Source organism: Rhinolophus hipposideros, assembly GCF_964194185.1.
Source record: "Rhinolophus hipposideros genome assembly, chromosome: 3".
NCBI classification, from domain to species: Eukaryota; Metazoa; Chordata; class Mammalia; order Chiroptera; family Rhinolophidae; genus Rhinolophus; species Rhinolophus hipposideros.
Genome location: NC_138049.1, coordinates 9059910 through 9086376, shown reverse-complemented (window position 1 = coordinate 9086376; position 26467 = coordinate 9059910). Strand labels below are relative to the sequence as shown.

Below are 26467 nucleotides of genomic sequence, written 5' to 3'. Positions count from 1 at the left end.
ACACCCCTTACACTCCCACTGAATTGCAGGAGCTGGGGAGGCGGTACAGACAGAGCCCTGGAGAGCCAGTCTCAGCTTGGCTATTACATTTATGGGATGAGGGAGCACACAACATTCTCTGCTCCCCAGGAGGGATGGAAAAGCTAGCCTTCGTGACAGTGCATCCGTCCCTGCGACAAAGGTTACAGAACTGCCATAGGTTGGCCCACGACCAGAGCACCCATTCTCTAACGGAGTGGCTCACTGCTGGGGTACGCACAGTATGGGGACAGGCTGGCGAGCTGCCAGACACTGTGAGTCAATGGCAGTCATATACGGAACTTACTCAAATCATCCGTGAAATGGGTCTGAGACATGCTATTTTCAACCCTAACATGCAAGGGCCGGATGACGAGCTTTTTATAGCCAGCATGAGAGATCTGGTTTTGGATACTGCACCTGCGAGTGCTTTTGGATCCTTGGTTGCTATTCTTACACCTTATGTAGGGTGACGGATCCATGAAGTTACAACTGCCATGGCCACACCAGGGGATGTTGAAAGCTGGAGGCAAAGGAAGATAAGACAGGAGGTCCACGCAGTTGATACCTGGAAGCCCAAATCAAAAGTAAAGAGGCGAGGTCGCTGGCCTCAGAGAGTAACACGTGCACAGACCTGGCGTGATTCCGTGGCAGCAGGGTTCGATTGGAAGAAAATAGACCGACAACCCAAAGCACTCCTGCTGGAACTTTAGAAACAGTTGCGTCCGGAACAGCAATTCCGGAGAAGCCTAAAGGAGAAGTCCGGGAAAGCGTGACCCATGTTCCTCCAGGACTTCATGCGGCCACTTGAGGCCGACTCCTTCCAGCTTGATTAGGGGTGGGGCCAAGGTACCCGGTCAGAGGGGATGAGCAGGGACCAGAGGCCCCATGTGGAACTGTCCGTACATTGGCCCCTTCTAATGTGCAGAGAGTTTTGGCCGTAGTTGACACTGGTGCAGACTGCAGTCTTGTTTATGGGAACCTAGAACTGTTCCCCGGACCAGCAATCTGCATTGATGGCTACGGGGGAAAGACTGTGACTGTGAAAGCTGTTTCCTTACCACTGGGTACAAGGCTTCCCCTTGTACCTACAAGGTTTATGTGTCCCCTGTTCTGGAGTATATTCTAGGGGTGGACGTGCTATATGGCCTCAGCTTACAGACGTCGGTAGGAGAGTTCCGTCTCCAGATCCGGGTGGTGAAAGCAGTGACACGCGGGCATGCTCACCAGCCTCCTCAAGTGTTGCCACAGCCCTGGCGAGTGGTTACAGTGCGACAGTACCACCTGCCAGGAGGGCAGGAGGAGATTGGTCGTACAATATTGGAATTGGAGAAGGCACATATTGTAAGGCCAACGCACAGTCCCTTTAACTCCCCAGTATGGCCTGTCAAGAAGCCAGATGGGACCTGGCGAATGACTGTGGACTATAAGGAGTTAAATAAGGTGACGCCACTTTTGCACGCTGCAGTGTCTTCAATTCACGATTTAATGGATCGTCTGACTGTCTGCCTGGGGACATATCACTATGTAGTGGACATGGCCAATGCTTTTGTCTCCAGTGACATTGCACCCGAGTGTCAAGAGCAGTTTGCTTTTACTTGGGACGGGCGGCAGTGGACTTTTCAAGTCCTTCCACAAGGATACTTGCACAGCCCCACTATCTGCCACGGGCTCATGGCCCAGGATTTGGCACAGTGGGATCGCCCATCCTCTGTGGCCTTGTTTCATTATGTCGATGATATTCTATTAACATCAGATTCTCTTTCTGATTTTAGAGCAAGCAGTTCCCTCTCTTCTCTACCACCTGAAGTCCCGTGGCTGGGCGGTGAATGAGGAAAAGGTCCAAGGCCCTGGCTTATCCGTCAAGTTTTTGGGTGTTGTGTGGTCAGGTGCCGATAGGCTAATATGGCACAGGGACCCTCGCGGAAGACGCTTGTCACATAGATTGTGAGGCGAGACCCTGTAGGGGTGGAGTGTGGGGACAGAGTCCCAGAGAGCAGTTTCCAGGCTCTCAGCCTCACGTGGAAAGTTGCTGGCTCAGGTAGTAGATGGCCATCAGCTGTGGCTAGTTGGCCATCAGCTGTAACCCTTGAGCCATTGGCCACTAATATAACTGCCGCGGCTGCATTGGGGAGTGGAGTAGAGGAGAGTCGGTTGGTTGGCAGAAAAGGGGACAGCAGGTCGCACGTTGTGTGAATCCAGCCTCCAGTGAGACTATAGTGGCGTGACTCCCCTATCTATGGCTCCGTGGGTGTTCCTTTTTGGCCTAGCCACATCCTGCGTTCTTATGTGGCGAGCAGGAGCAAAGACACTGCAGGCCACCCCCCGTGACACTTGTCCAACTCAATCTCTGAGCTTGCCTGAACTTCCCTCTCAAGTGGGTACTTTCATTTCAATAAACTCCCTTTGCTTTGAATTCTTTCTTGTGCAGAAACAGAAACCTGGTCACCACTGCGAGGACAGAGTTCCAGAGAGCAGTTTCCAGGCTGCCAGCCTCACGTGGAAAGGTACTGGCTTGGGTAGTAGATGGCTGTCAACTGTGGCTAGTTGGCCGTCAGCTGTAACCAGTTAGCCAATTAGCCGCTGATATAACTGCCGCAGCTGCATTGGTTGCTCATTCGGTTGGTTGGCAGGCAGAGAAGCGGACAGTAGGTTGCAGGTCGTGTGGCTCCAGCCTCCAGTGAGACTTTAGTGGTATGACTCCCCTATCTATGGCTCCGTGGGTGTTCCTTTTTGGCCTAGCCATATCCTGCGTTCTTATGCGGGGAGGGAGAACAGAGTCCCTGCAGGCCACCCCGTGTGACAAATGGCGCAGCGAGCAGGGTCCCCCACAAGACAGAGATATTGAAGTAAGCCAATCTGTAATACTCAGACTTTTATGTAGTTTAAGGATATATTTGAAATCATTGAGAAAATCTGTACTTGGATCTCATTGTTTGTACTAGAATTGAACGTATTAGGACAAAGATGGACTAACCTTGTGATTCCAGTTTTAAATGTGTAATTAAGTAATTGGTTTTGGACTTGTGATTTAAGTTAAGTACAAAAAAATTGATTAAATTTATAAACAAATTGGAATATTTAAGTGAACTTGAGTTTCATAATATTTATAGTTTAATTTATTAGATTTATTACAGCTGTTTAAATACTTGGAAAGGCTTTGCTGCTTAGGATAGGCATTTGAAGTAGTTCAAAAGAAAACAGAATGCATTAAATTTATAATTGCAGATTTACATATTTGAGGAAATTTAATTAACCAAGATGTAAATGGCAGTGATTGTTTAAGGGAGTTTAGTCTGTTTAACATAATATAATTAGTCATTAATGAAAGAAAAAGTAAAATTAATTATTTTTAACTAGATGTATAAGTAGACTAAGAGTTGTAATTTGAACCTGGAGGTGCAAGGAAAACTTGGTGTGAAAATCTGGCATGCCTTTCTCCTTTCCAGTTCCCTAAAGCTTTTGCCCAAGAGAGTCAGGGATCCCCTTGGCTTTATGAGATTAGTGGAGGAGTTGCCCACGTGGCCTTGGGGACAAGCAGTGAGACATGCCAGTGCCAGGGATCAGGGACCTAGACTGCTTACAAGGTCAAAAGGAGATATGGCTCTGCCTCTGAGGTAAGTATATCATAAGAAAGCCACACTCTTTTCCCAAACAGGGATTTCCTCAGAGACAGGCGCCAGCATTGGATGGAACAAAACCATACATGTCAGATAACACCCCACCCCCAAACTTGCCCACTTCATGCTTTTGCTTAGCTAAGAACCCTGGTCCTGATATAAGCAAAAGTAATATTAGCTATTACTCTTTGTCCAGTGCTGTGAAGACACCATTCCCACTTTCCTCTGCCTCAAGTTCATTTGGTAGCTGGTCTAAAGGAACTAAATTTTTATTTTAAAGATGATGAGCATTACTCAGCTTTTAATAACGCATGGATCTGGGGCCTGACGGGACATCACAGAAAGTGCACTTAATCTGGCTGGCAGCAATTTGAAGTGGAGTGGCACATTTTGAGCTAAGGAATGAAGCAGCCCCCAAAGAGAAGAGTCAGCACTATAGAATGACACGCCGGCTGTATCTCAGTCATTCGCTGGCTTATTCAGCTACAATCACACCTGGATACATAAACTATACGCAGCATCTCCAAAAAAAAGACCCATCACAAGACAGAAGGACAAGCATGATATGAAGGTGGTAGGTGCCCAATAAGAACCTGTCGAGTTGCATAGACTCTCCAGGGGTTACTGGTATCTCAGAGCTGGCTCTGATGAAGCAAGCACATTGCCCTCTGTACAGTAATTTTAGTTCAGCTGAGCAAAGGTAAAACCTAAATTATGTTGATGCCAATTAAATGGGTCGGGTACTGAGTCAAAGATTCATTCCTCCATTAACAAAGTGATGTATTCTAGACCAAGAGTGTAAACAAAATTGGAGTGGTATAATTAATATGCACATGAACAGTAAAAGGCATGAGTGAGCTTTTTTCACAACATTTTTATTAAGATGGAGTGGAAATAATATTGAATGTCAAAACAAACCAACCAACAAACAAAGTGTGAAAAAAAAGATGGAATGGAGACAAAGGAAATGATGTTATCAAAGATTCAGAAATATATTTGAGCCTCTTCTGGGAAAGCTCCCTTATTCCCCCAAAGATAGATAGACTAATAGAATCATAAGATAGAAGCATCTTTTCCACACTCCCAGAGTGCATCAGGCACCTCCTTTACACACCTGCTCTCCACTCTGTTTTGTGACCATCAGTTGTTACCTTTCTCCCCCTTTCTAGACCAAGAAATACTTGAGGGCAGGAAGTATGTCTGTTTTTGTATTCAGCACCTAGCCCCATCCCAGGTGCCCAGCAGACGCTGCGTAGATGTCTCCTGTATGACTAAAGGATTAGTCCACGTGTGAGAAGCAATGGGCTTATATTAGGTGCAATGTACATGGTGGATTGACTCTCATTACTTATTTCAATCTCCTTCCAGGGACTTTCCTGGACTGCAGAGGCTAGAAAGCCTATACCTACATTCTCAGATTTCACATGCAGCCAGTGTCCTGCATGTAAATTACATTCTACCAATTAGATGCACTTTCCTGAAATAGAAAGTGAGATGGGGGCCGCCTTTTCCACCTTGATTGTTGCTACTGGCAAGCAAGGTTGTGGATAAGTTGAGTTTATTCCGAAGTTTCTAGTCACTTGTGTTACGAGTTTTGAGTCTTAGGGTGTCTGGGTGGCTCCCTGATTATCTGGATTGCAGCTGTGCTGGGATGTTTTTGAACTCAGTACTTCCAGTGGCAGCCTCCTGCAGCCCACCGGCCTGATTGTGGCAGAGGTAGAACTCTGCTGGAGATCTAGTTTGGTGGTCTTACTTCAGGGTCATCCCCGCAGGTCAGCCGAAGATGGCTCCTCCAGCCTCCCCCAAATTCTTTAAATCCCGAATTCTCTGCATTAAATCTCTTTTTGATTAAAGTAACTGGAGTGTTTTCTGTCTCCCACCTCTGAACTCTGACTGACAAAGTAGAAAGGAGAAAGGGAGCCGGCTGAAGGAAAATTCAAAGGAAGGCTTGATAGGACTTGACAATGTGATGTGAAGAGCAAGGGAGCTAAGGCAACCAGAGAAGGTACTGGGGATGGGAAGCAACCCAAACCCAACATGAGGGGTAAGTGAGCTTTGTTCAGGTTTAGACTCAGCATTCACTAGGATAATGGATCGTGTAACTACAGATGCCTGCAAAAGGGCTGGAGAGTGATAGGACCTGCACACACAGATTTAAGTCAGCAGCAGAAATTTACTAACTAAAAGTGTGCATGGGTAGATAAGCTCCTTGAAGAACACATTGTAGAGACTAGAACTGAGAACCATTTCTCATTAATATTTACAGTTTTAAAATAGAAGTATAACATACAGTAAAAGGCCCATATCTTCAATACTCAGTTCAATGAATGTTTGCAGAGTAAACACAATTGAGTAGATTAGGATATAAAACATTACAAGTATACCCAGAACCCTCCCTCATGCTTCCTCCCAGGCAAAACCTTTCCATGGTAACTATGCTCTGATCACTGTTATTGCAGATTTTTCCTAGTTTTTTAATTTCTTATAAGTGAAGTCACGCAGTATGTATTCTTTTGTGTGTGTGTGTGTTTTTTAAAAACTTAACATGGTATTTGTGAAATTCATCCATGCAGAGCTTTACCAATAGTTTGTTCATTTACATTGCTCTATACATAGCATTCCTTGGTATGACTATTTCACAATTTATTTATGTATTCTACTCTTAACGGCTATTTGTAGTATTTTTAGTTTGGCCTCAGAAGAGTAGTTGTACAATGAACACTCTTGTACATGTCTTTTGATGCATTTCTGTTGAGTATATACCTAGAGTGGAATTTTTGGGTAACAGTATGTGTTTCGCAGATTCTGCCAATTTTCCAAAGTGTTTTTTTTTTTCTTTTGCAGTTAGCTTTTGCTGGATAACAAATAATTGTTCTTTGGTTCGGTGTAGTGTACTGGACGAGTCAGGGATGGTTCATTTGTGCTCTGTGTGTGTTGGAGGGTGGTCTATGTCCTCATTCCCTTGGCTGGTTGTCAGTAGGCATGATAGAGGTAACTAGACCATGGGTCACTCATCATGTGACAAGCTGGCCTGGGCTTATTTCACATGCTGGTGGTGGCAGAGTTGCCAAGAGCAGCAAAAGAGAACAAATTTCAACATACTGGCTCTTTTCAAGCCTCTTGCAGTGTCACATTTGCTAATGCCCCACTGGCCAAAGCATGTCACATGGCCAAGCCCAGATTCAAGGAATGGAGAAATAGACCTTTTGGAGAAAGCAAGTGCAAAGTCAGATTGTATGTGCTGATTGCAAATGCATACACAGATGGTAAAATATGTGGTCATTTTAAAAGTTGCCCCAGTATTTGTACCATTTCGCCCTCTTACCAGCAGATGAGAGGGCCACCACTCATATCCTGACCAATACTTGTAGCCCTTTTCATATTAGTCTTTCTGCTGAGTGTGTGGTGGCATTTGTGCTTTAATTTTCGTTTTCCTGATGACTAATGTAATCAAACACCTTTTTATGTACTGACTGGGCATTTGGATACATCCTGTTTTGAAGAGACCATTCAAGCCCCTAGTCCATTTTTCAATTGGAATCTCTACCTTCTCAACTATTTATAGGATATAAATGTATATTCATTAATTATGTGTTCTCACAGTTTCTCACTTGCCTTTTCATTATTTTCATTATTTTAATGGTGTCTTGATAAACAGAAATTTTTCACTTTAATAAAATCCAGTTTTCTACCTTCTCCTTTACATTTAGTGTTTTTCTATGTCCTGTTTAAGGACTCTTTGCTCACCCCAGGTGATGAAGACATTGTCCTAGGCTATCTTCTAGAAGCTGTATTATTTTTACATTTAGATCTATGATCCATTTGGAACTGATTTTGGGGTGTAGGTAGGGGATTTAGGTTAAGTTTTTCCCATATTGACCCACCACCATTTATTGGAAAGACCACTTGTTTTTCTGAATTCTCTGTTACAGTCCAATGATCTGTTTTATTTTGTTTTTCACTAATGCCAGTTATTTAATTTAGCTTTGTAATACATCTTGTATAGGTCTAGTGTAGGTCTTCCAACATTTATTCCTTCATCCAAATATTTTTTTCCCTTTTCTTGCCCTTTGCATTTCCATGTAAATTTTAAAATCAATTTATCAATCTCCAATTTGTCAGAAAAGACTTTTTTTTTAATTGGGATTGCATTGAATCTACAGATTGATTTGGATAGAATTAACCCTTAAAATATTGGGTCTTCCGATCTATGAACTTGGTGCATTCTTGTATTTATTTAGGTCTATTTAAAATTCTCTGTTATGCTTTGAAGTGTTCAGTGAAAAGAACTGACACATCTTCTATTTGATTTATTCCTATCTATTTCATGATTTTTGCTGTTGTAAATAGCATTGTCTTCTAAATTTCATTTTCTAATTTTTATTCAAGCATACAGAAATATAGTGTTTGCTTCAGAGTTGTCTTATTGTCGCCCCATGTGAGGATAATATGTCTTTTTTCTCTATTTACTGTTAAGACTTTTTCTCCCTTTATCTCTGGCTTTCAGTAGTTTTATTATGACGTGCCTAAGCATGCTTTACTTTCATATTCATCTTGCTTAGAGATCCTAGAATTTCTTGATTCTGTGGCTTGATAACTTTTGTCAGTTTTGGGAAATAGTTTCTGCCTCATTCTTTCTCCTCGCTTGGAATGTTAATTACACATACTTGTATATTAGAATTTTCCACCATGTCCCATGTATCTCTTTAACTCTTTTCTCCATTTTCCCCCCTCGGTGCTTCAACTTAGATTTTTGAACTGGCTTATCTTCCAGTTTGCCAATTCTCTCTACCACTTTTCATCTACCATTAAATGCAGGATTTTGAATTCTCAATTCAGTTATTATGTTTGTTAGTTCTAGAATTGCCATTTAATACCTTCGTAGTATAGATTCCAGTTCTTAGTGAAATCCTCCATATTTTAATCTATTTCCATGACCATTTCAATCATAGTTATTTTTAAGGCTGTGTCTGAGAACCTCAATATCTGGATCACATGTGTTTCTCTTTGTATTCTCTTGACTTTTTTTTTTCTTTTGAATTTTGGCGTTGGTCATAATTATTTGGCATGCCTGGTCATTTGGATTGAATGATGGACATTGTGTTTGAAAAATTATAGAGACTCTAGATGATTACCATCGTACAGGGAGGCTATAATTTTGTTTGGACAAGGTCACCTTGATGCAATCAGGAACTGAGCATATTGGAGCTGAATTTCAGGTTTTGTAAGGGCTGTTCTATCTCGGAGTTATCCCACCCTCACTCGTACATGTAGCCCTTCCAGGGTCTCAGTTGCAAGTTTAGAGTGTGTGCCAGGACTCCTCTTTTTTGGTGGGTCTAGAACTCCCAAGTTTTGTCTTCCTAGCACTGAGACCACTAAAATCTCTGGTGACCCTTTTAGTCGGAGATTTCGGTTGTGGGGTTGCTTGGTTTCTATCTCTTGGACTGTCTACTTAGTTTAAAAATAGGTCAATGCCTTGAGGGGAAATTCCACAGGGAATGTGGGGCTCTCTTCTCCAGGATGCTGGCTCCTCAAATCCTTTCAGTTTGATAGCCCTGAATTCTACTTTTTGTCTCCCTAGCCCAGTGAGACTCCTGCAGCATTATTTATGTCTATCTTATCTATCTATCATCTATCTATCTATCTTCTCCTCTATGCCTTAGCAAAGTACCTGGGGAAAATTGCAGTGATATCTATCTAGGTCACTTCAATGCATTATATTTCTCCAGAATCTTGACCTCTTAAGTCCTGACTGCTTTGGTTACTCTCCATTGTTTTAATAGCCTTTTTATTGGGAGGGGGTGTGTTTATGGATATTTTTGTGTGAGGGTTAGTCTGATACAAGCTATTCATACATAGATGCAAGTAGAAGTTTCCCATTCTTTAATGTTTAAAGAACAATAGCATGTTGTCAGAAGCATGTATGATGCAAAGGGAATATTTCTCGTCTCCTGTGCAAGTATGGAAGGCTTCTGTGATGCGTATGTCTCTTCTGAGTCTCACTGCTTTCTTCCACATTTGACCTCAAGCAGATTTGGAGAGTTCTGACAATATGGTCACAGCTTCTGTAACTTCCCATTAGTCCCTGAGGATCTGAAGTTCCTCAGACTGATCTCTGGAGAACAACTCTGGAGAGTTTTCCTTGGCTGCTTAGCAGCTGGGAGTGGCTGGGCAGTATTAGCTAGTTCTCCAATCGGCAGGGATTAGCCCTGAAGAACCCACTGGGGTGAAATATGTGCTTGGGTCATCCGAAGCTCAACAAGGGAAAGCAGTTTCAATAAGTAAGTCCCTGTTTGGATGTGGCTGTTGCCATGCCCTGGGAAACGGTTTCCATAGGAAACAATAATAAAAATAGCATTATTTTTAAACTGGAATGTATTGACATGATAGATATCCAGATTTTAAAATCATACAAAATAACACAGGAAGTGTTTCAAGATCAGCTACTTTGGTTTTACAGCATCCCTTGCTGCATTCTTTAGATTATATTACCTGGGACCACAGACTGGGTGGTACCTCAGGTGTTCATTTAATGCACCCTGGGAAGGTTGGAAATGAAGGTTGTGAGTAGCCCCTTGCTTGTGGTGGTCCATCCTACCCTAGGAACAATTAAAACCACAATCATTTCAATATCTTATTTTTAAATAATTCTAGAAGTACTTTTTAACAAATTATATAATCTAAACTGTTCTTAAAACTAAATTCCCCTTCTGAATAGGAGGCTCATATCATGTATTTGCTTGAAAGAGGTTTTGAAACATCTTAAGCCTTTACTGTAAGTTGAAAAGGTGAAAAGCTGGCACTGCAATCCAGTGTTTCAATTTTTGTCCATTGTGAACTTTTCTGTTCTTAAGGGCTACGGTTTCTTTTACAGACTGAGTTATCAAGTAACGATCACAAGATTTTCTTCTCATAAGAAATACTTTGTCTTTCATAAGAGCAAATGACTCTTTGTAATTTTTCTTTAATATCTTGGACTTGTTTTCTATAGGTCTCCAGAAAGTACTCACTGTTTACTGAACCTTTCTAAAAACACCTTCTCTCCCTCTGATTACCATATCATTCAGATTACATTCAGATAGACATCTGATGGTGAGCAATGTGAAAGGTGTTTTTAATCTTTTAATCTTAACAATTACTTGGTGCTTTCTGGTGGAGCAACTCAGCCAATTAGAGAGAGATTTAGAGAAAGGAGGGTCAGTTATGGATGCTAGAGAGTCCTGGGAGAATGCCCAGACAAATGCGTGGGGGATTCAGTCAAGAGCAGGACTCAGCTACCTGCTCACAGATGTGAACTTGACCACTCAATCCCTCTTCCCTCCAACTTTAAAGAGACAAAGAACTGTACAATGGTATTTAACAGACAACAATTAAAGGTGAATTCAAATAACACTTCCATTCCGGGAGAGAAATGCCTCAGGGTGAATTGTGGTTGCCTCAGACAATGCCTCCCCTAGAAGCTGGGCCCCACAGCACTCAGATACCTCTTCAAAGGAAAGGGCCTATTGTCTTTACTGAAGTCACCACGACCAGGCTACCCTTGCCACAGCTGTTTAGCAATGAAAGCCTGCTTTGGCATCTGAGCACCTGAGTATGCCCAGCTCTGTCTGCTATTGCCAAGGAATGTCAGTGTCCTGAAGGAAATAAAAGATGATGGGAATAAAATGATGGTGCTAGTGATGCCTGTTGTCTGGAGACAGCTTGAAAAGAGCTGGGAAGGAATAACACAAAGAAAGGTAGAAAAAACAGATGATGTTTTGATTTTGTGGTCAAAGGAATGTCCACTTATTAAAATGCTTCCTATCCTTCAAAGCAGAAGTTTAAAGGTACCTCCCTTCAAAAATCTTCTGATTGCTCCATCCGGGAGGGAACACCTGGCCCCTCTCCCACAGCATTTATGTGCTGCATTTCGATGTTGTTAACTCTGTATGTGCCTAAGGTGTAGTACCAGGGTGCAGGTTCTTCAGTGGGACATAGAATGTCAAATGTCACCATGTGCCCTCTGAAATAGCCAGGAAATGACGTTACATTAAGGAGTTTTTGTGAGGTCAAATAGCATAACTTTTCTAAGCCTCAGTTCCCTCATCTATAAAAGGGGACAGTAACAGTATCTACCTACTTGGGATTGTGAAAAGGAAATGCTTCAAGTAAAGTGGGTAGTGTGCTGCTTAGCACACAATACTCAAACACATAGATTGGTAAATGTTCATATATATGTATATTCTAAGAACATGGATGGTATGTCATCCTAGTGCTACGCGGCTAAGATGAAGGAATAAAGAGCAGCGTCTGGCACACTTTTGAAATTTGTGCCTTCTCCCCCCTCTCTCCTTCTTTCTTTGTCTATTTAGTTTTTGTTTTCTGTATGTGTCCTCATCCGCCGGGAACCTGACAAAGAGTTAGGGAAACCAGACAAGAAAACATGTTCCCCATAGTCAAATGAGTTTCCGAATGTTTTCTTGTCACATTATGGAACCTTTCTAATAACAAATTATGCTGGTTGCTGCCATCCCCTTTGTTGTTCTAGAGAGGCTACAAAGTGATTTCATTGTGAAGACCTTTGGTTTACAGCAATATCTTTTCCACTCAGCAGAGACTGCAGGCTAATTGACAGATTCCACTAGAATAGATCCAGAAACATCTTAGGTACCGTGCACAATATAGCAGCTCGTTACGTGTTGCTAAGGTACCCTTCCCTGGGTTTCTAGGGTAACTGGCATCTCCACATCTCGGGTTGGTGTTCAGGATATTCTTAGTACGATGGTGACAGTTTCTGTACCTGAAGGTCTATAATTCTTTTCACTATTCATAGCTTTGCTGCCTTTCTTTCTCACTGTCCGTTGTTTTCACAAGCACTTACAAACTAGCCCCAGCACTCCTTCAAACTGCTCCAGAGGAAATGTGACCTCCCAGAGTCCCAATACTACACGTTCCCACCAGACCTCCACACAGCTCTGCAGCATTTAACAGTGGTGAGGACACTCTGCTCTGCCTGAAAACTCACCCTTCATCAGCTTCTTTGGAATTACAAATACCCTAGGTTTTCTCCTCTCTCACCAATCCTCTTTCCTTGCCTTTGCTTGCTCCCATCTCAATCCCTTAAATGTCAGCATTCCCCAAGGTTGTGCCCTGAGCTACATTCTTTTCTTGCTCTACATGAAGGTCTGACAATTAAATTCATGAACTTTGTTGCAAAGATGTTGCTAACTTTTTTTGATATCAGAGGGATTATTCATTATGAATTTATACCAACTGGACAAACAGTTAACCAAGTTGACTATTTGGAAATGCTGAAAGGCTGCATGTAAAAGTTAGACGACCTGAACTTTTCGCCAACAATTCATGGCTCTTGCACCACGACAATGCACCAGCTCACACAGCATTGTCTGTGAGGGAGTTTTTAGCCACTAAACAAATAACTGTGTTGGAACACCCTCCCTGCTCACCTGATCTGGCCCCCAATGACTTCTTTCTTTATCCAAAGATAAAGGAAATATTGAAAGGAAGACATTTTGATGACATTCAGGACATCAAGGGTAATATGACAACAGCTCTGATGGCCATTCCAGAAAAAGAGTTCCAAAATCACTTTGAAGGGTGGACTAGGTACTAGCATCAGTGCATAGCTTCCTAAGGGGAGTACTTCAAAGGTGACTATAGTGCTATTCAGCAATGAGGTATGTAGCACTCTTTCTAGGATGAGTTTGTGAGCTTAATTGTCAGACCTCATATAAACAGATATGTTTTTCACTAAAAGGAACTAGGACGCCTTGGAGAAATGACAGATTGCAGGGCGGGGACAGGGATGGTACTGGATGAGCCTGGAACGTCTGTTTGAGTCAGTAAGTAGGGAAACAAGCACTCAAGGAATGATTGGGTCATGTCAAATTACATAGGTGTTAGCTTGAAGGGGCTCTTGCTAGCCAAATCTGGAACAATTTGAATATCAAAACTATTGATAATAATAGATGACAACCCATTGAATAATATAAATATCTATGAGGCCATACTGATATAAATAAACCAGTGGATACATAAATGGGGAAAAAGGAAAAGTTTTTCCTTATCATAACATGCTAAGAAAGGGTGGAGGGACAGGGGTAAAGGGGTAGAGATGGAGAGCGGGGAAGAGAGGGGGAGAGGACAAGTGAGAGAGCGAATGAGGAAGGAAAGAAGGAAGGAAAGAAGGAAGGAAAGATAGAATTAGAAAATCATTAGATACCCTATTTCCCCAAAAATATGTCCTAGCCAGACAATAAGCTCTAATGCGTCTTTTGGAGCAAAAATTAATATAAGACCCGGTATTATATTATATATACTTATGTTGTATTACATTTATTATATTATGAAGATCCAGCCTTATATTATAATAAAATAAGACAATGTCCTATATTAATTTTTGCTCCAAAAGACACATTAGAGCTGATTGTCCAGCTAGGTCTTATTTTCGGGGAATCATGGTACTAAAATTAAGCGGGTGTTTCATGAAGAATAAGATATTTACAGTCTTTGTAATTATTAATTACAAAGGAAAAATAATAACTTCATTTTGGGAAAACCTGGTGGAATCATCTTATGCTAATGATCAAAATAAACACCACAAATACTGGAACAATCCAACCCCATGGGCCTCTTGACCTAATACTGAGAATGACACATCATTTTCCTGATACTCCTACAAAAATGTATAACCTGATTTTTCCCCCAACATATTTAAATATTGAGAAATAGAAAAGTTGAAAACAATCCTATTTTATTAAAAAAAACTTATATTTATGTTGTTCCAGAAAAGATGTAAGCTAACTAAAGTATAAGTTACTATGTTATGTTTTGAAATAATTTTAAACCCAGAAATAAGTCTGTACCAGAACAAACATCTTTAAGGTGAAACATTATTAGAGGAACAATGAAAGTTATAAAAATAAAAATTTCTAGAAAGTATGTTTGCACTCTATCTTGTTGAATAGTAAGAGTATCCTTGGTATTTTTATACCCCAAACAGGACTAATGTTCAGATTTTACAAGTGTATAATTTATGCAGCTGTTTGTGAGAGAACAAGATACAATTTTTTTTCTGAATTAGGAATCATTCTATTGACCCCAAAAAAATCCTCATAAGTAGAAACTCTCATAAGGGTCTCAGTCTCCTTTTGAAAGAAAATGATATAAACAGTGAAAACTGCTAAGGGAAACCAATAAGAATATAATTAATACCTGCCTATGAATTTACTATTTACAAGGCACTTTCACATATTTTTCTGATCTCCCAACCTACCTTTGAGGTAGGTAGGTTTTAGTTATTTATCCAATGAGGTTTTAATTTCCCAGAAATGCCAAGGAAGCCAAGAAAAGTCTGTTCTTGGACACGTATTTAAATACGTTTCCATGTATTCAAAGAATAAACAAAAGTCAAACAAGTTGCGTCACTGAGTAGCTTTAGTTTAGAAGTAGCAATAGACATTTCTCAAAATCCATTCTTTACAGAGGAGACAAGAACTGAAATCCACTTTGATGAAGCAGTCTTTTTAGTTGAGATGTTTCTTTGTTTTGCTCATATCCTTTGGGGAGCAAATGAGTGATGACTGTCCAGACAGGCATTCTGAAAACAGAAGCTGAGCTCTCACCTTTGGAACCAGACTTGACAACTCAGCACTGGGCTCTCTGGTGTCTCTGCCGGGGTTTAATTTTAGTAGTGGTAGAATTATTTCTCATCGCCGATAGGAAGCTTTTCCTTTGACCATAATGTTTACTGTTCTGGTGCACACTTGATATGTTATCAAAAAATGGTTTGGGAGCCTTTGTACCTCTCAAGAAGCATAATTTTTGCTTCTTGAAAATTGAGTGCGTACCTTTTTGCCTCTCCACTAACAAGTATTTCGGGCGTCAGTTTTGGCTTGGGCGTCAGGCACATTCCAGATTTATCCAGCACCTGCAGGTGGAAGCAGGATAGACATGCTTCTTCAAAAATGCTCTTATCGGTGTATGAGGGAACCGTGGGCCCAGAAGGCGTGGGCCTGGCCCAGGCAATTATCTTGTGGCTTCAGCAAGGCTGTCTGCATGCACACGGCTGAAACCTGCTGAGAGCCCTGTCCTGGATTTTATTGTGAAGAAATGCCAGACAAACACAAATTGATTGACACTGTACAAAATATGGCCTATAAAAAAGATGCTCTAAAATGCTGAGAGCAAGAAACTAAAAGAAAGAAGAGGGGCTGTTCTATATTGAAGGAGACTCAAGGGGCTTAATGAGTAAGTGCCATGTATGATCCTGAACTGGGAGAACTTAATTATAAAGGACATTGTTAGGACAATTGATGAAATTGGAATATGGGCTGTATATACAGAGGATGCCAAAAAAAATGTACATTTTAAGAAAGGAAAAATTATTAAAATTACGCTTATAGTAACCACTTTGAGCACCTCTTGTAATTGCAGAAGTCAAACGTGACTTGTACATCTTTTGTTATCAGTATATATTATTACAATTTTAATAGTTTTTTTCCCTTTCTTAAAATGTGTATACATTTTTTTGGCACCCTCTGTTTGCTTATAATTACTCCAGGTACATGAGCCTGGAGAAGGACATACACCAAATTGTTAACACTGGTTACCCGGGAAAGAGTAGGGGGTGGGAGGTTAAGAAAAAAAACACTATGATTATTAAAAAACACACAGGATGAAAGCATGCATGATACGATTCCACTTTTGTTAAGTGACATAGACATGTGTATGAGTGTATGTATGCATAAATGAATTATATAACGATGGGCGACAACGTTAATGATTGTTAAGATGATGGTAATTTGAACTTTTCTATTTTTAATATTTATGTGTAATATAATTTTTTCTTTATATTTTTTCAATGCACATGTATTTTTTAATTAAAATACTAAAAAGTAATTTTTTAGTGTTTAAAAAAGGCAAGAAAAAGTCACTTGGGGAAAATGACAAGAACATTCTAGATTATTTTCTGCCTCATCTAATTTTTTTGTTGTAATGCCAAGTTTATTACTTCAAACATCTTTTATGTTTTAACACAAGATTTACCCAGAGGTGCTGAAATGTAAAAATGGGAGCAAGTTCTCTGAGTTGGAAGGAATTAGGGTGTTTGGTTTTCTGAGGAATTTTGTTGGTATGAGAGTTTCAACAAGTACTTCCTGCCATCTTAGAACTCTCAGAGAAAGTCCCTTTCTGGCAGTTTCAAAGTTCTCCTTCTAGGACCATGTCCCTTTGACCTCGTGGTACTTTGACCACACTGGGTGCACATTCATCTCGGCCCCAGAAGGTATGTGAATCATATAGTCCTGGGTTATGGGTGTCTTCCCCCTTCACCAGTGATAAGACAATACTTCCTTTTGGCTGCCTGGAGGTAGTCTGAGAATTACTGAGATGGGATTGTGGAATGCTTTGAGCTGCTCAGATGAAAGGAACAAAGCTCTAATTTTGTTAATAATATAACCCTTGTCAGTGCATCCACAAGTCAGATAAGAAGAGGGAAGGACCAGCTGGAATCAAACACACTACCACCTGTCAAGGGAGGGCCAGCTTGGTTCTCTAAGTGCTCCTGGAGGTGATGGCTATGGTAGCTTTAGGAGGGTGGTCACATGTAAGGAAGTTAGAGTTAAAGCTCCCAGAAGAGGCTCTCAACTAATAATGGACGGGTTGGTGGATAAAGTCCAGCTCCCTCGCCCCTCCACTAGGGTAACCATGAGGCAGGTTCTGCACCACTTCCCAGAGTTCCTGGAGTGTCTGACCCTCCACTGCCCACAGTGTAACTTGCTCATCATGCACACTTTAAAGGTTCCTTTCCCGCCTTACCTCACTTCTTCACTATCCTACTGGTGTTTTCTGGAATACCCTCCCGAGTAAACTATTTATACTCGAATCCTTTTTGAGTCTACTCCAACTAGAAACATGTTTTTCCATCATTCCAATATCCCGGAGATCCCAACCCCCTTTGTCTGCCTGTCCAAATTGTCACAGTCCTGGAGTCCCACTGTCCAGCCGAGGCTTCAGAGATTTCTCTCTGCTCTGAAATCAAGATACTCTTCTCTACTCAGTTGGCAGTTAGTCAGACACAATGTACTCTTTCCATTATGTAGTGGGCTAGAGTAGAAAAATTGGGAATCAGACATGCATACCTATCCTGGAATCCTGACTTAGGTACTTACGAGGTAGCTGTGAAACCTTGGGCAAATCACCTAACTTCTCTGATCGTCAGTTTCCTCTGCTGTGAAATAAAGACAATGATCTTTGCTTTGACAGGTTGTCCTCTGGATTTAATGAGCTAAATATCTAAAGAACCAAGATATGATATTGGCTAATATGAGAAGATAACTCCAGAAAAGATAGCTATTTTTATTATTTTTCTTTCTTATGTCTCAATCTTGTTTCCTGAACTAGATTGTAGCTTCTCTGCTATATTCAAGATGAAGTCGCAGCCTGGCAAACACCTTGATGGCAGGTGTGAGGCCCTGAGCAGAGGACGCCAGGTGCCTGGACACCCGACCCACTGAAACTGTGAGAATAAATCTGTGTTGTTTTACGCTGCTAAGTTTGTGCTAATTATCTGCAATGGATGACTAATAATTTGCAACAGTTTGCTAATTTTGGTTCAAATAAATAAATACTTTAGTATGTATCTCTCTCTAACAGAGGACTTTTAAAAAGCATGACCGAGATGCCAGAAAAATTAGGTCTTAATTGAGAACAAGAATGAGAGTCTTTTTTATTTAAAAGCCATCAATTCAATGGAGCTAGCATATTAACTGAACACCCCCGAAAAGTGCTTGTAATAACATCGCGTTGATCCCATGAGCTAAAGGACAGGAAAGCATATGAGTGCTTTCACTTAAAACATCTGACGCTTGCCAGTTTTTTTTTTAATGCAGCCATAAAGTACTTAATTGTCCCCATAATATGGTCATCCATCATGCAATAGCTAAACCCATTGGAACCCAATTCTAATTGTATAAGATCTTACCCATTCCCCTAACCTGCTTTGCAAGGGACGCTTGTAAATTCCATTTTCTCCCCGTTAACTCTTTTTTTTTTTTTAAATTAATTTTATTGGGGTGACAATTGTTAGTAAATTTACATAGATTTCAGGTGTACAATTCTGTATTACATCGTCTATAAATCCCATTGTGTGTTCACCTCCCAGAGTCAGTTCTCCTTCCATCACCATATATTTGATCCCCTTTACCCTCATCACCCCCCCACCCCCCCCCCCCGTTAACTCTTTATAATTTCATGTCATTGTCTAATTACCATCCCACCACGCTTTCCTTACTCAGGACGATCTTTCTCCATCTGGTCCCAATTCTTTTTCTCTCTTGGATAAACAAATCTCATCTCCCTTGACGCTGCTCACCGAGGCTTTGTAAGAGAAATTCTCAAGACTCTGGGTTCAATCTCATCTCTACCACCGGGGGGCTTTGCGATCTCTGGCAAGTAGTTGAGCGTTCTCTAAGCTGGATACGACAGTGCCTCGGAGGTTTCTGGTGACGATTAGATAAGAACGTGGGTAACGTGTAAATACCCCGACAGAGAAGGCACAGCCGTTCCCCACCATTCCTTTTGTTCGTTCCCACTTCCAACCGTTGAACACCAGAAATGCCCAGCACCATGCCTCGCTCGCCCTCGTCGCGGGGGATGCAGGGATTTGTAGTTTTTGGGTCCCCAAGTCGTGTTTCCTCTCGGAGCCGGCCGGAGAGAGGAAGAACTACACATCCCAGTGGGCCGTGAAAGGAAAGTGGGGCTCGGAAAACCGAGCATCCCTGCCCGGCTGCATTCGCTTTCAGCTGCCAACAGGCTGTGTCCACCACCGGAGGGCTCAGACCCTGCGGCAAAGCCAGGGAGGGCGCGAGCGCAGGAGCCGACCGGCGGGGATTGTCGGGCTGGGTGGGGACGCGCGGGCGGTCGCTCTGCTGTTGTGGAGCTCGAGGGGAAAGGAGAGAAATACAGCGAGCAAATTGTGAGCGCCCGTGCGGGAGAAGTGAGAAAGGGCCCAGGAGGCAGCAACCCACGCAGAGCCCGATCGCCACGGGGCTGGTCCTCCAGGCGGGAGGCAAGAGCTCCGCTCTGCCCCTCTCCCCGCGGGAATCCTGGAAACCCGGCTCTGAGACCCCCAGCCCCAGCCTCCATCTCATGCCGTACCTCCCCATCCTGTCGCCGGGGAACCCGCCCCATTCCCGGGCAGCAGTACAGTCCCCCGAACTCGACCTCGCACTCCTCTGCGGGAGGAGGAAGAGGAAGGGCGGGGGGCGGGTCACCTCTTCGCGCGGGTTTCAGGTCCCCGGGAACCGCAAGAATGGGCTTGCTCGTTGCAGTGTGACAGTGTGTGTCCCGAAGCGGCAGCTGCTACTGGGAATAACCCCGAAAGAGAAGCGAGGGGCGGACAGAAGTCGGCGTAAAGCGCGCGACGCGGCGTGGCCGCGTTGTCCTCAGGCGGTGCCAGAGGGAGCCCGGCGCCCTCTCCGGGACCGCGCGGGGCTGGCGGGGAGGGCACGGGGGCGGGGGCCCGGCCGAGCCGGGGCGGGGATTCGCCGAGCGGAGGAGCGGGAGGAGGAGCCGGGCTGGCACGGCGCGGGCCACCGCCCACCCGGCCGGCAGGAGGCGGGCCCGCTCCGAGCCCCGCGCGCGCGCCGGGCTCAGCCTTGCAAACAAGTGTCTGTGGCGCTCGCCCGGCGGCCCCGACACGCGCTCCGCCGCCCCCCTGCGGCCCTCCTCGCGCCGGGCCTGGCTCCTATGGGGCAGGAGGGAGCGAGGGAGCCGGTGGCCACCGCAGCCCGCGAGCAGCCGCCGCGACCCTCAGCTCGGGCGGCCCCGGCAGCCCCCGCCGGGGACACGGACTCAGCTAGGCTTCCAGGCGCGCCGGCGCGGGGTCGCAGCGCCCAGGCTGTCGCCAAGCCCGCTCCTGACAGAATACCGTGCTTGGTGTCCCCACCCCTGGGAGGGGTTGCCGGTGCCGCAAGCGGCCTCCCAGTTTCCATCGCTTTCTCCCGGGGAGGATCCGCCGCTGCGAGGAAGGATTAGAATAAACCTGGCCGAGGCACAGAAGTGGCTTCCGAGGAAGCCGGCGCCGCGGCCGCCGCCTGGTGTCCCCGTGGGGCGCAGCGCTCGGGGGGCGGCGGGCCGGAGCCGAGGCGCCGCCGGAGCTCCGGGGGCGGCGGGACCGAGCGAGCGGCTGTGCGAGGGGGCGGGCGCGCGGCGAGCCCGGGACCGGCGGGGCGGCCGGTCGCACCCCGCGGGGACCCGGAGCCCTCGCACGCGGGCTGGAAGCGACCGAGGACTGCGGCCGCGGGCTGCGGGCGAGCCCCGTCCCTCCAGGAGGGGGAGCCGGCTATGACAGCTGGGCTCCCCGAGGGCTGAACCTGGGTGTCCTCCGCAAAGTTGTCGCCCAGCCCAAAGCCCGCTTAGGGGCCGCGGAGCCGCGGCTCGGGGGGCGGCCGGGCGGCCGGCGGCGGTCGTGGCTCGGCGGGGCCCGCGCGGCCGGGGGGCTTCTGGGGGCGCGCGCCCCCCGCCGGCTGCCCTCGTGGATGCCTCCCGGCGGCGGCGGGCCCATGAAAGACTGCGAGTACAGTCAGATCAGCACCCACAGCTCCTCCCCCATGGAGTCGCCCCACAAGAAGAAGAAAATCGCGGCCCGGAGGAAATGGGAGGTTTTCCCGGGAAGAAACAAGTTCTTCTGCAACGGGAGGATCATGATGGCCCGGCAGACGGGCGTCTTCTACCTGACTCTCGTTCTGATCCTGGTCACTAGCGGACTCTTCTTCGCCTTCGAGTAAGTGGCAGCGAAAGCTCCCCACGCCGGGCTCCCCTCGCCGCCGCCGACCCCTGCCCTTCCCCTCGCTACTTTCGTTTTCTAGAAGCCTTATCTACTGAATATGGTTACATAATACAAGCCCTCTCTCCCTCTTTTCCTTTTGAAGGTCTTTTTGCTTCTTGATCCCCAGAGATAATGTAGTTCTGGATGGGGCTCTGGGAGTAAAGGAGAGAGAAATGGGAGGGGGGACACTAAGGTGTGTGGGCCTTGTTGCCCCCAGGGGTAGGGTGGCACCTCGCAGGTGACTGATTCTTGCTGCCGGCTCTACCGAGTTTGGAGACTAGCAAACCAGCCCAGATGTAACCCGTGGGAAGGGGCACGAGGCAGATTCTTAAGTCAGGGATAAATAGAATCGACTTTCTCGCTCGCAAGCTGTAGGGCATCTTGTTAAGCTCACTTGACTAAATCTTCTACATACCTTCGCTGAATAATGAAGAATCTTGGTTACTTTAGGTTTCAAAGTGTAGGCCACCCAATGTGGCCTAGAAGGATAATTTCATTTTTCATTTTCCGTAGATGTTCATTCTTGATCCACAATTTCTGATTTACCATGGGGTTTCTAAACTCTTTTTAAAAAGTTTCAAGAAAATAGGCTGCAAACAAACACTTTCCCTCCTCTCCAACATCTAGGAACAGGTGAAAGGAGACTTTAGGACAGTTCAGAGGAAAAGTGTGACACTTCCTGGCAACTTTCTGATTCCAGAAACAATACTTTGGGACTTTAAGGGCTTTTATCTGGGAGAAAAAGTGCATATGAATCTTCACAGTTTTCAGGAAAATCAAACTGGCTAGTGGAAACTATCCTCCTGCCAACTAATGAAAGATCTTCCTATTTGTTAATGGTATTAGATAAAGCACTTGAACCACATTCCAGAATCAATTTCAGTTGTTCTTATTGGGTCCAACATTTGCAATGCAGCTTCTTATGTAATTCCTGGTATCGCAGCTGGATGAAAGTTGTCGCTACTCCCCCTACCCCGAATTAAAAAAAGCAATATATTCCTGGGAGTTCTTTGCCCTTCCCATATCCTGATTATTATGGGACATGATATTCTTTCACCTATGTCTGTTGAATGGGGTTAATTAAAACCTTTTGTGTTTCTTTACTTTTGTCTCTGATAAGTAGTAATAGGCTCTGATTTTGTACCTGGAGTTTGACATTCCAAATGCTGTCTCAATCAGAAATACATGATCTCTTGATAATGTAACAATGTAATAATTTTTACTTAAGGCCTTCTGACTATGAGAAAACATTTTGTATCTGGACATTGCAGCTATGAGGAACACTTTTAAGAGGACTGAGTTAGATCAGGTGAGGAGAGAGAGCTTCGTTTAAGCTCCCCCCAGGCTTTCTCACACACAACCCCTTCATTTCCAACTATGTAAAATTTCCAGGACTCTCCCAAAAGAAGTTTAACTTTTGTGCACAATTGAGACTAGTTGGTGGAGTCTGCCGAGGACCAGGGGTTGGGAAAGAAAGGTTGTGAAGAGGCTGTGGGAATGGCAGGGAAAATGCTGTGTGTCTTCTGCTGCTGCTCTCCTCATCCTCACCGGAGACAGCCGCTTGTCCTCACAGACCTGGGAGAGCCTGGAGGTGCCTTCTGAGTTTGCATTCTGAGACCTAAATTCAGGCACTGGCATGATGATGCCATGTGGTTGCACAGAAATGCCAGTCTTCTGGTGGTGACTTTCATTACAGGTGGTCCACTGCACAGAGCATTCACTATGTTCCTAATGTTAAAAAAGTTTGACGTTGGCATTTTTGCTCTTTTTAACAATTTTTTTGAATAATCTTTTTTTTTTAAAAAAAAAGATTTTATTGGAAAAGGGGAACAGGACTTTATTGGGGAACAGTGTGTACTTCCAGGACTTTTTTTTTTCCAAGACAAGTTGTTGTCCTTTCAATCTTAGTTGTGGAGGGCGCAGCTCAGCTCCAGGTCCAGTTGCCGTTGCTAGTTGCAGGGGGCGCAGCCCACCATCCCTTGCGGGGAGTCCAACCGGCAACCTTGTGGTTGAGAGGATGCATTCCAACCAACTGAGTCATCTGGGAGGCAGCTCAGCTCAAGGTGCCGTGTTCAATCTTAGTTGGAGGGGGCGCTGCCCCCCATCCCTTGGGACTGGAGTTGTTAAACTGACAACCTTGTGGTTGAGAGCCCACTGGCCCATGTGGGAATCGAACCGGTAGCCTTGGGAGTTAGGAGCACGGAGCTCCAATCGCCTGAGCCACTGGGCCGGCCCCTCTTTTTAACAATTTTAAGAGTAGAGAAGAATTGATGTGATTGTGTTATAGAGCTTTAGCCACAAGTGTGTTCATGTATAATGATGAATAATTCATTTTCTATATACCCTCAAATCCCCACTATACTGTCAGGGGTCCTCCCCCCAGTTTTTACCACCTTTTATTTTCTTCGGTCAAACATTGCTTTTAACCAAACCATCGTAAATTCATGTTCACTGCTTTATTTCTCAGTGTGTTTCTCCCAAGAGTTCCCCAAAGTCCTCGGGATGTTTTTCTGCAGGTTGTTGGGATGTTTTTCTGCATCAGCATTGTGTAAACTGATGGCTGTAGGAATAAACACGCATTGGGGCTTATTAGCTACTAGTGGCAGCTTCATTTTTATATCAGGTGTGTGAGTGTGTGTGTGTGTGTGTGTGTATGTGTGTATGTGTGTGGTCTCCATGAAGGTGGCTTCAATTAGGCAATTTGAGATTTCAAGAAGTTAGGCCCATCCTAGCCTGATGCCTCAGCTGAGAAAAATCGTAGGGCTGTGCACATTGTAAAATAGTGTGCACACTATGGTTTGACTAAGAATAGGTGTCACTGTATTGCTTTTAAGTTCTTATCATTGCTAATGACAGAGTGAAATTAAATAACTTTGGCCAAATTAATTTGATAGAGACTCAGAGAACCAATTAGTTACATGCATAGGTAATGAAATACAAATATGCTAAAAGATAAAAGAGATCAAGAGAAAATGCCAGTTTTGTCTGCTCATCACGTGTCTTCTTTCTGTCCTTCCTTTAGTTAGTTATTGAGCACATACTATGTGGTTGCCTAGTTTGATGAATTTCATGTCTAGAGAACTTTAGTATGAGTAGAATTCATTTTCAAACGTCAGAGCCCATGCTTCCCCCTACAGCTACAAAAAGGCAAATTCAAAATTTAAAAAGAAGACATGGAACTTCTGAAGTTAGTTTTAGACCTGCTCAGCCTGCGACTCTGCTCCCACCCCACCTCGTTCCTGAACTTAAACAGATGGACAAGGAAGTTTGTCCAAGAGAAATGGACTTATTGGAATGTAGCCACACGTGTTGATACTCCCGTCAACATTGGGAGAAAGGCAGGGAAAGACATCATTATTCCCACATTGAAGATGAAATGCCAGGGGCTTGGAGTGGTTGAACAACTGCCTAAGGTCACACAATAATTAGTGGCGGGCTTTTGACTGCAAAGCCAGTGTCCTTTCTGACCCCCTGTGCTGCTTTCCGGCCATATAGAATAGTGGTTGCAAGCACGAACTTTGGATGGACAGAGCCCAAGATTCTTACCAGAAGTATGACCCTGGGCAAATTATTTGACTTTTTAAAATCTCAGTGTTCCAATCTATTAAATGGGATTAATAATATCTGTCTTTAAATGTTTTGAAGATTAAATGCAAAAGTGGACTTAGTACGGTGTCTGATACATAACAGCACGTGCTCAATAAATGGTGCCTATGTTTAAAGGAAACCTTCCAAGTAGCCTCTCTAGGACTCGGGTTCCCCTTTTCTGACAGCCTTTGAAGGAGGGGGTATGTGGGTTAATAAGCAAGCACAGCAGTGATAACATATTAGGGCTGAAAGAATGCAGCACTATGTAGTCTGTGGTTAAAATAAAGAACTTCATAAGAGCCTGAGGAGTGGCTTCACTCTTGCCTCTTCAGAGTGGGGTCCTACAGGGATGTCTGGGGAGCCCTTATCCAGACCCTGAACAAGAGCTCCGAGGAAGCCTACGAGAAGTGGGGACTGGGTTTCATGTCTATTTTTGAAGATCCTGTCTCAGAACCGTGAAGATAGTAAAGAAAGCTACTAGAAGCAACCTGATACAACTCACCACTCTTTTCCAAGTAGGACAGGGTTATTTGTCTTTGGCATCTTTTATTCAACATATGGATATGGGTGCTATGTGACAGTATTTCACAGCTATATATAAGAGAAAAGGGAGCACGCGGGTTGCAGTGCTAAGGGGATGAGGAGCTGGCTCATCAGAGACTCATCACACTGTCCTCATTCTCACATCCCCAGATTTGCAGTTTGAAAAGATCAGTGAACATTATCAATTTCCTTCTCTCTCTCTCTCTCTCTCTCTCTCTCTCTCTGACATATGCACGCACAGCATGCTTTTGTTTAGAGTTGGAATTTTGAAAATAAAGTCTCTGGTCCTGAAATATTGACACTTCGAAGTCTCTTGATCACAGGGGCAGAAAGAAGGGGACAGCCAGGGAGGTCAGAGGAGGTTCATGTTTTCAGGAGCGTCCGGTTTGGTGAAGTGATTGAGGCTCAGGTCTTGGATTTGATTGTCTCCCAAGTCTGTGCTGTCACTACAGTTTGAAGATGTTTCTGGAGCTGAAACACTTCAGAGTGTGGGAACATTCTTACATTTCTCATCACTAGAAGTCCATCGATAGTTTTTTAGAAAAGCCATATGTTTTCTTCTTTTCCTCCCCTCTTCCTTTCTTCTCTCCCTTCCTCCCTCCTTCCATGAGTTCCTCCCCCTCCTCCTCCTTTCTTTGGTTAATCCCCATTGAAATACAGTAACTCCCCACTTAACTTTGTTATTGATAGGTTCTGTGATTTTAAGCAAAATGTATAACTAACCAATTTTAAAATAGGCTAATTGGTAGGAGTTAGGTTCCTAAGGCATCTCATCAACATTATAATGAATGACATTGAATGGAATGGCATTATTCGAGGACCTGCTGTAATTGATGAATAATTGATAGTCAGTGGAACTAGGGTTATG

The 26467-nt window shown here is 44.1% G+C and overlaps 1 protein-coding gene across 2 annotated transcripts in view; it reads left to right on the top strand.

Annotated features, from left to right (window-relative positions):
- Positions 1-20705: 20705 nt before the first annotated feature.
- The window catches only part of ZDHHC14 (zDHHC palmitoyltransferase 14), a 263676-nt gene continuing 257914 nt past the window's right edge, over positions 20706-26467 (top strand). The window contains exon 1 of one of the 2 annotated variants that reach the window (XM_081044310.1): positions 20706-21423. In XM_081044310.1, coding sequence (XP_080900436.1) covers positions 21179-21423 — 245 coding nt within the window. In that variant the 5' untranslated portion in view covers positions 20706-21178. The remainder of the gene's footprint in view (positions 21424-26467) is intronic. The other variant, XM_081044309.1, reaches the window with a different exon arrangement.